This window comes from Nerophis ophidion, linkage group LG21 (genome assembly GCF_033978795.1).
Source record: "Nerophis ophidion isolate RoL-2023_Sa linkage group LG21, RoL_Noph_v1.0, whole genome shotgun sequence".
NCBI lineage: Eukaryota > Metazoa > Chordata > Actinopteri > Syngnathiformes > Syngnathidae > Nerophis > Nerophis ophidion.
Window position 1 is genome coordinate 36,759,831 of NC_084631.1, and position 16,098 is coordinate 36,775,928.

The 16,098-nt window shown below is 31.3% G+C and overlaps 1 protein-coding gene and 1 long non-coding RNA gene across 2 annotated transcripts in view; one reads left to right on the forward strand and one right to left on the reverse strand.

Annotated features, from left to right (window-relative positions):
- Positions 1-16,098, forward strand: part of LOC133540058 (uncharacterized) — a 567,296-nt gene that overhangs the window by 547,525 nt on the left and 3,673 nt on the right. The window contains exons 11-13 of the long non-coding RNA XR_009803535.1: positions 1,473-1,596; positions 6,357-6,529; positions 8,337-8,456. This is a non-coding gene — a long non-coding RNA (uncharacterized LOC133540058). The remainder of the gene's footprint in view (positions 1-1,472; positions 1,597-6,356; positions 6,530-8,336; positions 8,457-16,098) is intronic.
- lpcat1 (lysophosphatidylcholine acyltransferase 1) overlaps positions 4,957-16,098 on the reverse strand; it is a 42,880-nt gene continuing 31,738 nt past the window's right edge. Inside the window, exon 14 of the mRNA XM_061882536.1 lies at positions 4,957-8,436. Coding sequence (XP_061738520.1) covers positions 8,303-8,436 — 134 coding nt within the window. The 3' untranslated portion in view covers positions 4,957-8,302. The remainder of the gene's footprint in view (positions 8,437-16,098) is intronic.

The window sequence follows — 16,098 nt, forward strand, 5'->3', positions numbered from 1 at the left end:
CATGACCCAAAGCTCATGACCATAGGTGAGGATGGGAACGTAGATCGACCGGTAAATTGAGAGCTTTGCCTTCCGGCTCAGCTCCTTCTTCACCACAACGGATCGATACAACGTCCGCATTACTGAAGACGCCGCACCGATCCGCCTGTCGATCTCACGATCCACTCTTCCCCCACTCGTGAACAAGACTCCTAGGTACTTGAACTCCTCCACTTGGGGCAGGGTCTCCTCCCCAACCCGGAGATGGCACTCCACCCTTTTCCGGGCGAGAACCATGGACTCGGACTTGGAGGTGCTGATTCTCATTCCGGTCGCTTCACACTCAGCTGCGAACCGATCCAGTGAGAGCTGAAGATCCCGGCCAGATGAAGCCATCAGGACTACATCATCTGCAAAAAGCAGAGACCTAATCCCGCGGCCACCAAACCGGAACCCCTCAACGCCTTGACTGCGCCTAGAAATTCTGTCCATAAAAGTTATGAACAGAATCGGTGACAAAGGACAGCCTTGGCGGAGTCCAACCTTCACTGGAAACGTGTCCGACTTACTGCCAGCAATGCGGACCAAGCTCTGACACTGATCATACAGGGAGCGGACTGCCACAATAAGACATTCCGATACCCCATACTCTCTGAGCACTCCCCACAGGACTTCCCGAGGGACACGGGAATTTTTTTTTTTTCAAGAAATTCAAAAGACTTTGAAATAAGATTTAAATTTGACTCTACAGATTTTCCAGATTTGCCAAAATATTTTTTTCGAATTTTAATCATAATACGTTTGAAGAAATATTTCACAAATATTCTTCGTCGACAAACAGAAGCTAAAATGAAGAATTAAATAAAAATGTATTTATTGTTCTTTAAAATAAAAAAATGAATTTACTTGAACATTGATTTAAATTGTCAGGAAAAAAGAGGAAGGAATTTAAAAGGTAAAAAGGTTTATGTGTTTAAAAATCCTAAAATCATTTTTAAGGTTGTATTTTTTCTCTAAAATTGTTTTTCTGAAAGTTATTAGAAGCAAAGTAAAAAAAATTTATGAATTTATTTAAACAAGTGAAGACCAAGTCTTTTCCAATTCTATTTGAGTTTTGTCTCTCTTAGAATTAAAAATGTCGAGCAAAGCGAGACCAGCTTGCTAGTAAATAAATAACATTTAAAAAATAGAGGCAGCTCACTGGTAAGTGCTGCTATTTGAGCTATTTTTAGAACAGGCCAGTGGGCGACTCATCTGGTCCTTACGGGCGACCTGCGTTGGTGACCCCTGACCTAAAGTCCTCCACAATATTGTTACCTGCAGTAAAAATGGGAGCGGTGCAGTCCTCCCATGGTATGTGTGGGTTTATCCGGGCACAAACCAGACTTTGGGCTGAAGAGTCAGCCTTGTTGCCACGGTAACGCAATTAGCGACACACTCCCCGTCAGCCCCCCATTGCACAAACACAATATTTCTCTTCGTGTGGTGTACAGGACACGATGATACTTGCTGTCGGGAGAAGTGGGTCAGCTGGGCCACCTTTGACCCTGCAGGCCTCAGGTGTGTTTACCTCACAATACCGAGAAGACACCCCACCTTTGACCCTGCAGACCTCAGGTGTGTTTACCTCACAATACCGAGAAGACACCCCAGCTTTGTCGGGCTGCGGGCGCCGTCTTTTTATCGGCGATTCCTTTGAGGCGCCAGTATCTGAGGAAGACTCCAGAGAGGCTCCTCCGCTCGCTCACGGAGCAATTTATATGTTCTCATCAAAGCGTCTTCTTCGGGGCCTGAAGGCAGGTCTTAATTGTTCCACCCCCCCCCCCCTCCCTCGCCTTACTTTTGACTATGTTTTCCTCTCCCTCCCACCCGCCCTCCCTGCAGCTATTAGGAATTGGATTTGGAGCAGAACGATCCGTTTAGTCGCTCCCTCTCTTTCTCGCCAGCTTCCACACCTCCTCTGTAGGCTTCTCTCATCAAAGCCCGGGCTTAATCTGTCTATTTTTACCTGGAGGAATGAAAGGAAGAGGATGAGGTCATGCTTTTCCTGTCCATCAGGTGGGCACTGGTGCGTCTGGCCTCAATCGGGCGGCTGGCGCCACCATGTGGACGCCAAGAACCCACCGCCTAAACAATAAGGCATTCCTTTTGTACAAACAAGATTGGTTTGTTACATTTGTGGTACTTTTGTGTACGCTCGTGCTTTAACAAATGTTCGTTATTTGATTTGATTTTTATTTTTTTAAGGATCCCCATTAGCTGGTTGCCGTGACAACCCACTAGTCTTCCTGGGGTCCACAAACTCAATCCAACCAAAGGCCTACGGAAATGAGATGTTCTTATTTAAACGGGGATAGCAGGTCCATTCTATGTGTCATACTTGAGCATTTCGCCATATTGCCATATTTTTGCTGAAAGGATTTAGTAGAGAACATCGATGATAAAGTTTGCAACTTTTGGTCGCTAATAAAAAAGCCTTGCCTTTACAATATGCTCGTGACATCACTGTTTGTAGGGCTCTTCACATCCTAACATTGTTTACAATCATGGCCAACAGTAGCTAGAGAGATTCGGACCGAGAAAGCGACGATATCCCCATTAATTTGAGCGAGGATGAAAGATTTGTGGATGAGGATAGTGAGACTGAAGGACTAGAAGAAGAAAAGAAAAAAGCCGAGGGCAGTGAGAGCGATTCAGATGTTATTAGACACATTTACTAGGATAATTCCGGAAAATCCCTTATCTGCTTATTGTGTTGATAGATGGATGGATGGATGGATAGATAGATAGATAGATAGATAGATAGATAGATAGATAGATAGATAGATAGATAGATAGATAGATAGATAGATAGATAGATAGATAGTACTTTATTGATTCCTTCAGGAGAGTTCCTTCAGGAAAATTAAAATAGATAGATAGATAGATAGATAGATAGTACTTTGTTTTTTCCATCAGGAGAGTTCCTTCAGGAAAATTAACATTTTCAGCACAATCCCAATACTAATACTAGTGTTTTAGTGAGATTATAAAGTCATACCTGAAAGTCGGGGTGTCTCTGATGGAAGCCATGGAGGTGCCAAGAAAGTCGCAGCTGCCTCTTTGACAGCTGCTACAGGAGGACGCAAGCTCCGCTCATGTCTCCGGTAAGAGCCAACTTATTACCAAAATTTTCTCACCGAAACCTGCCGGTTGACATGTGGTAGAGAAACATGTTCGCTTGACCGCTCTGTTCCATATTAAAGCTTCACAACAAACAAAGTGTTTCGGTTGCTAAAGGCAGCTGCAATCTACCGCTTTCCACCAACAGCGTTCTTCTTTGACGTCTCCATTATTAATTGAACACATTGCAAAAGATTCAGTAACACAGATGTTTAAAATACTGTGTAATTATGCGGTTAAATCGGACGACTTTTAGCCTTGAGTGGTGCTGGGATAAAATGTACGCTCCGACCAATAACGTCACAGGCAGGCGTCAACATAAGCGTCATCATTTCGCGACGTTTTCAACAGGACACACTATGGGAAATTTAAAATTGCAATTTAGTAAACTAATTGTTGAAGCTTTGAAAGTGGAATTCTTTCCCATTCTTGTTTTATGTAGAGCTTCAGTCGTTCAACAGTCCGGGGTCTCCGCTGTCGTATTTTACGCTTCATAATGCGCCACACATTTTCCATGGGAGACAGGTCTGGACTGCAGGCGGGCCAGGAAAGAACCCGCACTCTTTTTTTACGAAGCCACGCTGTTGTATATACTGTATATGTGTATATGTGCATGTATGTGTGTATATACTGTATGTGTGTATATGTGCATGTATGTGTGTATATGTGTATATGTGCATGTATGTGTGTATATACTGTATGTGTGTATATGTGCATGTATGTGTGTATATGTGTATATGTGCATGTATGTGTGTATATACTGTATGTGTGTATATGTGCATGTATGTGTGTATATGTGTATATGTGCATGTATGTGTGTATATACTGTATGTGTGTATATGTGCATGTGTATATGTGCATGTATGTGTGTATATACTGTATATGTGCATGTGTATATGTGCATGTATGTGTGTATATACTGTATGTGTTTATATGTGCATGTATGTGTGTATATACTGTGTGTGTATATGTGCATGTGTATATGTGCATGTATGTGTGTATATACTGTATCTGTTTATATGTGTATATGTGCATGTATGTGTGTATATACTGTATGTGTGTATATGTGCATGTATGTGTGTATATACTGTGTGTATATGTGCATGTATGTGTGTATATACTGTATGTGTGTATATGTGCATGTATGTGTGTATATACTGTATGTGTGTATATGTGTATGTATGTGTGTATATGTGCATGTATGTGTGTATATACTGTATGTGTGTATATGTGTATGTATGTGTGTATATGTGCATGTATGTGTGTATATACTGTGTGTGTATATGTGCATGTATGTGTGTATATGCGCTTATGTGCGGGTGTACATTAGCGCTTATACAGTACGTGGATTTACATATGCACTTATGCATATGTGTTTATGCGTGGGTGTATATATGTGTGTATATGCGCCTATGAGTGTGTGTATGTATATGTGTTTGTGTATATATATATGCACTTACCTTGGATGTACTTTAGAGTAGTCAGTGTGCAGCTTGTCGAGACGTAGATATTTTGACAGGAAGTCAAGCAATGAGGGAGAACAGTGCTTAAGTGAGTATTTAGTGTGAGCACCATTCTTAGTGCCCACTGCATTCGTGCTATTTTTGCATTATATTCCGAAACAAGACGCCAGATAACAGGGGCCATTTTGGGCTCCTTATATACCCAACTTAATAGCTGTATGTTGAAGCACAGTACATCTGACTATGGCAGCCATAATGCTCTGACAATCCTTTAAGTGGTGAGGCTTGGTAGCTGACCAAAGTAGTAGAACAACTATTTGTGTGTAATGTTCATCCAAATGAAACCTCAACGTTTTGGTGTTGCTTGGTTACGGGTACTTGCTAGCTTCATTTATTGAACAGGCGTCAGTCCACACGCATCTCTTATGTGTCACACTTAGCATGTAGCAAATACAAGTGCTTGGAGGTGGTCAAGCCCAACCAGAAATAATATTAGAGAAAATGAAATTGTGAAAAATCGAGTAATGGAGAGCAGGGTACTTAGTGGGGGCCCTTAGGGAGATTTTAGGGTGTGTTTGTTCACTTTTGTCTAAAAGCACCAAATTTGGCACAAGTGTAGCTCACGGCATACTTAAAGGATTTGGCTAGATGAGCTACAAATCCAACCTTGGTCTCTATTTCCTGTTTTTTGACAAATAGAAATATGATGGAAAAATCATCTTTATGATTGGGTGTGTCTGGACACCTCATTAACATATTTCCAAGATGGAGGCTATGTAAAAATGAGGTGTACCTTAAAGGCCTACTGAAAGCCACTACTAGCGACCACGCAGTCTGATAGTTTATACATCAATGATGAAATATTAACATTGCAACACATGCCAATACGGCCTTTTTGGTTTACTAAATTGCAATTTTAAATTTCCCGCGAGTTTCTTGTTGAAAACGTCACAGAATGATGATGCGTACTCGTGACATCACGGACTGTCAGGAAATATTATCGCTCCCCCACTAGCGACTAAAAGTCATCTGCTTTAATGGCATAATTACACAGTATTTTGGACATCTGTGTTGCTGAATCTTTTGCAATTTGTTCATTTAATAATGGAGACATCAAAGAAGAAAGATGTAGGTGGGAAGTGGTGTATTGCAGCTCACTTTAGCACCGAGACACAGCCGGTGTTTCTTTGTTTGTTGTGAAGCTTTAACACAGAGCGGTCAAGCGAACATGTTTTCTCTACGTCAACCAGCATGTTTTTGGATGGGGAAATTGTGATATACCGTATTTTTCGGACTATAAGTCGCAGTTTTTTTCATAGTTTGCGACTTATACTCAGGAGCGACTTATGTGTGAAATTGTTAACACATTACTGTAAAATATATTATATTATATTATTTAGCTCATTCACGTAAGAGACTAGACGTATAAGATTTCATGGGATTTAGCGATTAGGAGTGACAGATAGTTTGGTAAAGGTATATCATGTTCTCTATGTTATAGTTATTAGAATGACTCTTACCATCATATGTTAGGTTAACATAGCAGGCACCTTCTCAGTTGGTTATTTATGCCTCATATAACGTACACTTATTCAGCCTGTTGTTCACTATTCTTTATTTATTTTAAATTGCCTTCCGAATGTCTATTCTTGTTGTTCGATTTTATCAAATAAATGTCCCCCAAAAATGCAACTTATACTCCAGTGCAACTTATATATGTTTTTTCCTTTCTTTATTATGCATTTTCGGCAGGTGCGACTTATCCTCCGGATCGACTTATACGCCGAAAAATATGGTATATCTTACCGGAGAAATCATTGGATTATTCGTCGTCCTGCAGCAGCTGTTTAAAAGGCAGCCGTGAGCTTGGCTCCTCGGCTTCTCTCTGAGACACTTCGTGTTCACCGCAGCCATCCGACCTCGAGGTATGTTTTTACAATCTTAAAATCTCACTAAAACACTATTAAAACAATAAGCAGATAAGGGATCTTCCAGAATTATCCTAGTAAATGTGTCTAATTACATCTGAAACGCTCACACTGCCGTCGCTTTTTTTTTCTATTCCTTCAATCTCAATATCCTAATTCACAAATCTTTCATCCTCGCTCAAATTAATGGGGAAATTGTCGCTTTCTCGGTCCAAATTGCTCTTACTGCTGGTGGCCATGATTGTAAACAATGTTCAGATGTGAGGAGCTCCACAACCCGTGACGTCACACACACATCGTCTGCTACTTCCGGTAAAGGCAAGGCTTTTTTATTCGCTACCAAAAGTTGCGAACTTTATCGTCGATGTTCTCTACTAAATCCTTCCAGCAAAAATATGGCAATATCGCGAAATGATGAAGTATGACACATAGAATGGAGCTGCTATCCCCGTTTAAATAAGAACATCTCATTTCAGTAGGCCTTTAACTTTTGATACTTTTTGGCAAACTATTTTTCCATCCATCCATCCATCCATTTTCTACCGCTTATTCCCTTTGGGGTCGCGGGGGGCGCTGGTGCCTATCTCAGCTACAATCGGGCGGAAGGCGGCGTACAACCTGGACAAGTAGCCACATCATCGCAGCAAACTATTTTTGAGCATCAGAAACATATCGGAATGATCAGATTTATGATCATTTATGTATTAGAGCACTTGAATTTCCATATGGACAACATAGCCATGTTGCAGCAGGTTTTACTCATAGCAATGCCCAACTTACTTCCAATGTCTTCAGAATAACAAAAAAAAACACTTGGAAATATGCAAATTAGGGGTGTAGACACTTCCATGAATAAAAATGAGCATTCCAACATATTTCTAATTATCAAAATACATGAAATAGACAGCAAGTTCACATTTGTAGTTCATCTGTTTCAAATGTTGGAGACAAGCTATTGGAGGGCTTCACGGTGGCAGAGGGGTTGGTGCGTCTGCCTCACAATACGAAGATCCTGAGTAGTCAGGGTTCAAATCCAGGCTCAGGATCTTTCTGTGTGGAGTTTGCATGTTCTCCCCGTGAACGCGTGGGTTCCCTCCGGGTACTCCGGCTTCCTCCCACTTCCAAAGACATGCACCTGGGGATAGGCCCCTCCCACCCCCAAAGACATGCACCTGGGGATAGGCCCCTCCCACCTCTATAAACATGCACCTGGGGATAGGCCCCTCCCACTTCCAAAGACATGTACCTGGGGATAGGCCCCTCCCACTTCCAAAGACATGCACCTGGGGATAGGTTGATTGGCAACACTAAATGGTCCCTAGTGTGTGAATGTGAGTGTGAATGTTGTCTGTCTATCTGGGTTGGCGACTTGTCCAGGGTGTACTCCGCCTTCCGCCCGATCGTAGCTGAGATAGGCGCCTGCGACCCCAAAGGGAATAAGCGGTAGAAATTGGATGGATGGATGGACAAGCTATTACAAGTGGCGGCCATATTTGATTGGCCGCTGTGGCGACCCCAAAGGTCACCGGTGCGGCCGCCCTAGCTAAATCATTGAAGTCTGCCCTGAGCTACACCCGAGCCAAATTTGGCGCTGTTAGACAATAGTGAAAGAAAATATCCTTAAGCACTTCCACTACTCCTGAACAATGTACAAGAGTTTTGTAGAGCAGATGTTAATAGTGACAGTTATCACGTTCACAGGTGCTTCCTCCTGGCTGCTGAGGCAACAGGAGGGAAGAAAGTTCAATAGGAATGAGAAAATGCTTCCACTCAGTTGTGTTTGTGGTGCATGTGTCCGTTGCAGGTGTCAGGTGGGCCCACACAGAAATGGCGGGGGTGGTCTTTGAAGTCCAGGTAGTCCTCCACAAAGTGAGGATGCTCCTCCACCAAACGCCGAAGTTCATCTGGGCAAAGAAGAGCAAAGGTGAGAAACAGAATCAAAGTGGCACTAAGGCAACACATGCATTATTTGAATCATCCATCCACTTATTGTGGAATCCACACTTTTTAGCTTCAACATTTATTCTGGGGAAAATGGACCTGTACTCGTTCTTCTCATACGTGTACTTTTTACCAACGTTTAATTACTGCATTAAATATACATATATATATATATATATATATATATATATATATATATATATATATATAGCCAAGTTTTCCTGACGTGGTATTTGGTGGGAGAAAAGTTTGAGAACCAGTGGAATATAGAAAAATACAACACTGTAAATAAAGTGATTATTGGGAATCTCTTTTTAATACATGACAGAACATCAATATCGATGCTAAAACTTCTATATAATACATGATCAAACTATATGCAGTATTGATAATGTAAATATTACAATCAGTACTAGTGGTGATGAGTCTGAGTGTGTTGTAAATGTAGTTGTGACACACGATGAGCATTTGAGAGAGGGAATTATATAGATGTTTTAGCATCTATATTGATGTTCTGTTATGTATTATGAAGAGATTCCCAATAATCACTTTATTTACAGTGTTGTATTTTTCTATATTTCACTGGTTCTCAAACTTTTCTCCCACCAAATACCACCTCAGAAAAAAACTTGGCTATATATATATATATATATATATATATATATATATATATATATATATATATATATATATATATATATATACATGTATATATACATACATGTATATAGATACACATGCATATTTACATATATGTATTTGTACATATATGTATATATATATATATATATGTATATACATATATGTATATAAATACATATATATATTTATATATATGTATTTATGTGTATATATATATGCATATATATGTATATATGCGTATATATACATATATGTATGTATTAATACATATATGCGTATATATACATATATGTATGTATTAATACATATATGCATATATATATGTATATATATATAAACATATGTGTATGTATATATATGTATATGTATATATGTGTGTATATATGTATATAAATGTATATACTGTATACACATACAAATATACATATATGTATTTACATATGTGTATATACATATGTAGATATATATACATATGTATTAATACATATATGTATATATATATATGTATATATATATATATATATATGTTTATATATGTGTGTGTGCATATATATGGGTATATATATGTGTGTGTCTGTATATATACATATATGTAAATATGTATCTATGTATTTATATGTATAAATATATATGTATGTGTATATATATGTATATGTATATATAATTATATGTACATATATGTATATAATTTTGTATGTGTATATATACATATATATGTCCAATATGTACATATATGTGTATATATATGTATGTACATATATATATATATGTATGTTTTTTTACATATGTATGTGTGTATATACATATTTATATACATATGTGTATACATATATATGTATATATAGATATACGTATGTATATATATACATATGTTTATACTTATATATACATGTATGTATATATGTGTATATATATATACATAAATGTAAATAAATGTATATTTATACATATATGTATTAGTACATATATGTATATATACAAATGTTTATATATGTATTTATGTGTATATACATATATGTCTATATATACATATATGTATGTATTAATACATATATGTCTATGTATACATATATGTATGTATTAATACATATATGTACATATACTGTATATGTATATACATATGTATGTATATATATGTATATATAGATATACATATGTATATATAGATATACATATGTATATATACATATATTTACACTTATATACATACATGTATATATGTAAATATATATACACGTATGTATATATGTGTATATATATACATATGTGTATATATATACACATAAATGTAAATAAATGTATAATTACACATATGTATATATATGTGTATATACATATATGTTTATATATACATATATCTACATATATATGTATATACATATATATGTATATACATATGTATGTATATATATATTTATATATATGTGTGTGTGTATATATATAAAAACGTGTGTGTGTATACACACACACATATAAATATATATATATATATACATATATACACAGATATATATATACGTGTGTATAAATATATATGTATACATATATACACATATATATACATGTGTATGAATATATATGTATGTGTGTATATATACATATATATATGTGTGTGTAAATATGTATCCATGTATTTATATGTGTATATATATTTATATATATATATATGTATGTGTATATATACATATATATGTAAATATTTATACATACATAAGTGTATAATAATGTGTATATATATGTATGTATAAATAAGTATATGTATGTACACATATGTATATAATTGTGTGTGTGTATATACATATATATGTACATATATACATAAATGTATATAAATGTGTATATACACATACATATTTACATATATATATTTGTACATATATGTATATAAATATTTATATATATATGTATTTATGTGTATATATATGCATATGTATGTATGTATGTATTAATACATATATGTATATATATACATATGTACATATGTATGTATGTGTATATATATACATATGTGTATATATATATACACATAAATGTAAATAAATGTATAATTACACATATGTATATATATGTGTATATACATATGTTTATATATACATATATCTACATATATATGTATATACATATATATGTATATACATATGTATGTATATATATATTTATATATGTGTGTGTGTATATATATAAAAACGTGTGTGTGTGTGTGTATACACACACACATATAAATATATATATATATATATATATACATATATACACAGATATATATATACATGTGTATAAATATATATGTATACATATATACACATATATATACATGTGTATAAATATATATGTATATGTGTGTATATATACATATATATATGTGTGTGTAAATATGTATCTATGTATTTATATGTGTATATATATTTATATATATATATGTATGTGTATATATACATATATATGTAAATATTTATACATACATAAGTGTATATATATGTATGTATAAATAAGTATATGTATGTACACATATGTATATAATTGTATGTGTGTGTATATACATATATATGTACATATATACATAAATGTGTATATACACATACATATTTACATATATATATTTGTACATATATGTATATAAATATTTATATATATATATATGTATTTATGTGTATATATATGCATATGTATGTATGTATGTATTAATACATATATGTATATATATATACATATGTATATATGTATGTATATATGTGTGTATATAAATGTATATATAAACATACATATATATGTATTAGTACATATATGTATATTTATGTGTATATACATCTGTATATATTTATATATATGTATTTATGAGTATATATATATGTATGTGGCGCAGTGGAAGAGTGGACGTGCGCAACCCGAGCGTCCCTGGTTCAATTCCCACCTAGTACAAACCTCGTCACGTCCGTTGTGTCCTGAGCAAGACACTTCACCCTTGCTCCTGATGGTTGCTGGTTGGCGCCTTGCATGGCAGCTCCCTCCATCAATGTGTGTGTGAATGGGTAAATGTGGAAGTAGTGTCAAAGCGCTTTGAGTACCTTGATGGTAGAAAAGCGCTATACAAGTACAACCCATTTATATGTGTGTGTGCATATATACATATATATATACATGTGTACATATATATGTATAAAGATATATATATATATATGTGTGTGTGTGTGTATATATACATATATCTGTAAATATGTATCTATGTATTTATATGTATGTAAATTTGTATGTGTATATATACATATATATAAAAATATCTATATACATATATATGTATATATATGTACATATGTGTTTCTATATATATATTTATGTACATATATGTATGTATACATATGTATGTGTATACATATATGTATACTTATATACATACATGTATATATATACATGTATGTACATATATGTATGTATACATATGTATGTGTATACATATATACATACATGTATATATATACATATACATGTATATATATATGTATATGTAGATATACATATGTATATATATACATATATGTATACTTATATATATACATGTATGTATATATGTGTATATATACATGTATGTATGTATATATATACATAAATGTAAATAAATGTATATATATGTATTAGTACATATATGTATATACAAATGTATATATATATGTATTTATGTGTATATATATGTGTATATACATATGTCTATATATACATATGTATGTATTAATACATATATGTATATATATGAATATACATATGTATGCATATATATTTATATTTGTATATATATGTATATATATATATATATATATATATATATATATATATGTGTGTGTGTATATATACACATATATATATATGTGTATAAATATATATGTATATATATGTATGTGTATATATACATATATATGTAAATATTTATATATGTGTATATATATATATGTATGTATATGTATAAATAAGGATATGTATGTACATATATGTATATAATTGTATTTGTGTGTATATACATATATATGCAAATATTTATATACATATATATACACATGTGCATATACAGTATATTGTGTGCATACAGGCACAGTACGTACAACCGCTTTTCGGTTCATCAGGTGGTTATTTTCGTTGTGTTTTCAATCCAAGAAATTAAATGATGGTAAAATGTCCATTGTAGTCTATGTAGGAAAAGAATGAAGGTCATTAGAAGAATCTTTATTTCCACTCCCCCCCCCCAAAGTACACATTGAAGCAAAAATAAGTGTATCATACAATAAGTGGATAAATAAACACAATCAATGAATGACTCAATTACTAAAATGATGCATAGCTGTATCAGACTATAGTACTAACGTACGTACTAATATACACATACATACATATGTGTGTATATATAGATTTATTAGTATAAAAATATATATATACATATATACATCCACATATATATTTATAAATGTATATATTTGTGTGTGTATATATGTGTATACATGTATATATATACGTGTATATGTATGTAAGTATATATATTTATAAATATATTTATGTATATACATGTATGTGTATATATATATACATACATATACACAACATATGTATTTTTATAAAAACACATGTACATATATGTAAACATACATATACATGCATACACATACGTTTATATATATATATATATATATATACACTTATATATGTGTATACATATATGTGTGTGTATATATATGAATATATATGTATACATACACTTATTTGTATATTTACAAATATATATACATACATATACACACATGTATATGTGTATATATCTGTTAATATATGTATATATGTACACATACATATATATTTATACATATATATATGTATAAATATATGTATGTATGTATATATTTACAAATATACATAGATGTATATACATTTATACATATGTATATATATTTATACATATGAATGTATATTTACATATGTATATATTTATACAAGTTTGTATTTTTACATATGAATCCATATATATGATTGTGTATATATATATATATATTTGTCTATTTATATGTATATATGTGTATATATACACATAAATATTCATACACACATGTATGTGTGTATAGATTTATATACATATACATGTATACATATATAAACAGATATTTATATGCATATTTACATATGTGCGTATATATATGTATATATATATATGTATATATATATATATACATGTATATATATACATATATGGATACATATATTTATGTTTATATATACATATATGTATAAATATATATATACATACATTTTATATATATACACATATATATATATTTGTATGTATACATATATGTATACATATTTGTATATGTGTATATATATGTATAAATATATATGTATATATATATATATATATATATTTGTATATATACATATATACATACACACATATGTATATGTTTATATATGTATATAAACAAATATATATATATACATATATAAACATTTATATACACATGTACACGTGTGTAGATATACATATATATATACTTATACATACATATGTATTTATATGTATATATATTTTTTTGTATATATACATATAAATGTACATATATGTATATAAATAGATAGATAGTACTTTATTGATTCCTTCAGGAGAGTTCCTTCAGGAAAATTAAAAAATATGTATGTATAAATATATGTATGTATGTATATATATTTACAAATATATATACATGTGTATAGATATATAGATATTTATACATGTAAATGTATATAGATATATATTTATACATATAAATGTATATTTACGTATATAAATATTTATATATATATATTTATACGTGTATATATAAATATATGATTCTGAATACATATATATATATGTTAATATATATGTATATGTATATATAAAAATATATACATATATGTATATTTACATATATATTTATTCATACATATTTATTTATATGTATATATATGTAAATATATTGTATATATCTACACACGTATTTGTATACATATATGTATAAATATACATATATATGTGTATATATAAAAATGTATATATATACATATATGTATGTAAATATATACATATATATGTATAAATATGTATACATATATACATACATTTGTATTTATATATTTATACATTATGTATATATATATGTTTGGATATATACATATATATTTATATATACAAACATATATATATACATATGTGTATATATGCACATATATACATATACATATGTATGTTTACACACATATATAAATATAAATATATAAAGTTATATACATTTATATATGCATGTATATATATACAAATATAAATATGTCTATATACAAATATATATATATAAACAGATATATACACTTATATACATAAATGTGTATATATATGTGTATACATATATATACATAAATGTGTATATATATGTGTATACATATATATATACACATATACATTTATATATGTATACATGTATAAATATATATACATATATTTATACATATGTATTTATACAAATATATATGTGTATATATACAAACATATCTACACACAAATACAAATTTGTATATGTGTATATATATACAAATATACATGTGTATTATATATATAAACATATACATATAAATACATGTATATGTGTGTAATTATATTTATATACACATATGTACATATATACATATAAATATACATATATGTATATGTGTATATATATGTTTATATATAAATATATACATACATATATAAACGATTATATACACATTTACATATGTGTATGTATACAAATATACATATGTGTGTATGTATAAATGTATATATTTATACATATATATATGTATAAATACATATATTTATACATATATATGTTTGTATATATATACATGTTTATGTATACACACATATATGTATATTTGTGTGTGTGTGTATATATATACACACACACATATATATATGTTTGTATATATACATGTGTGTATATATTTGTATACAA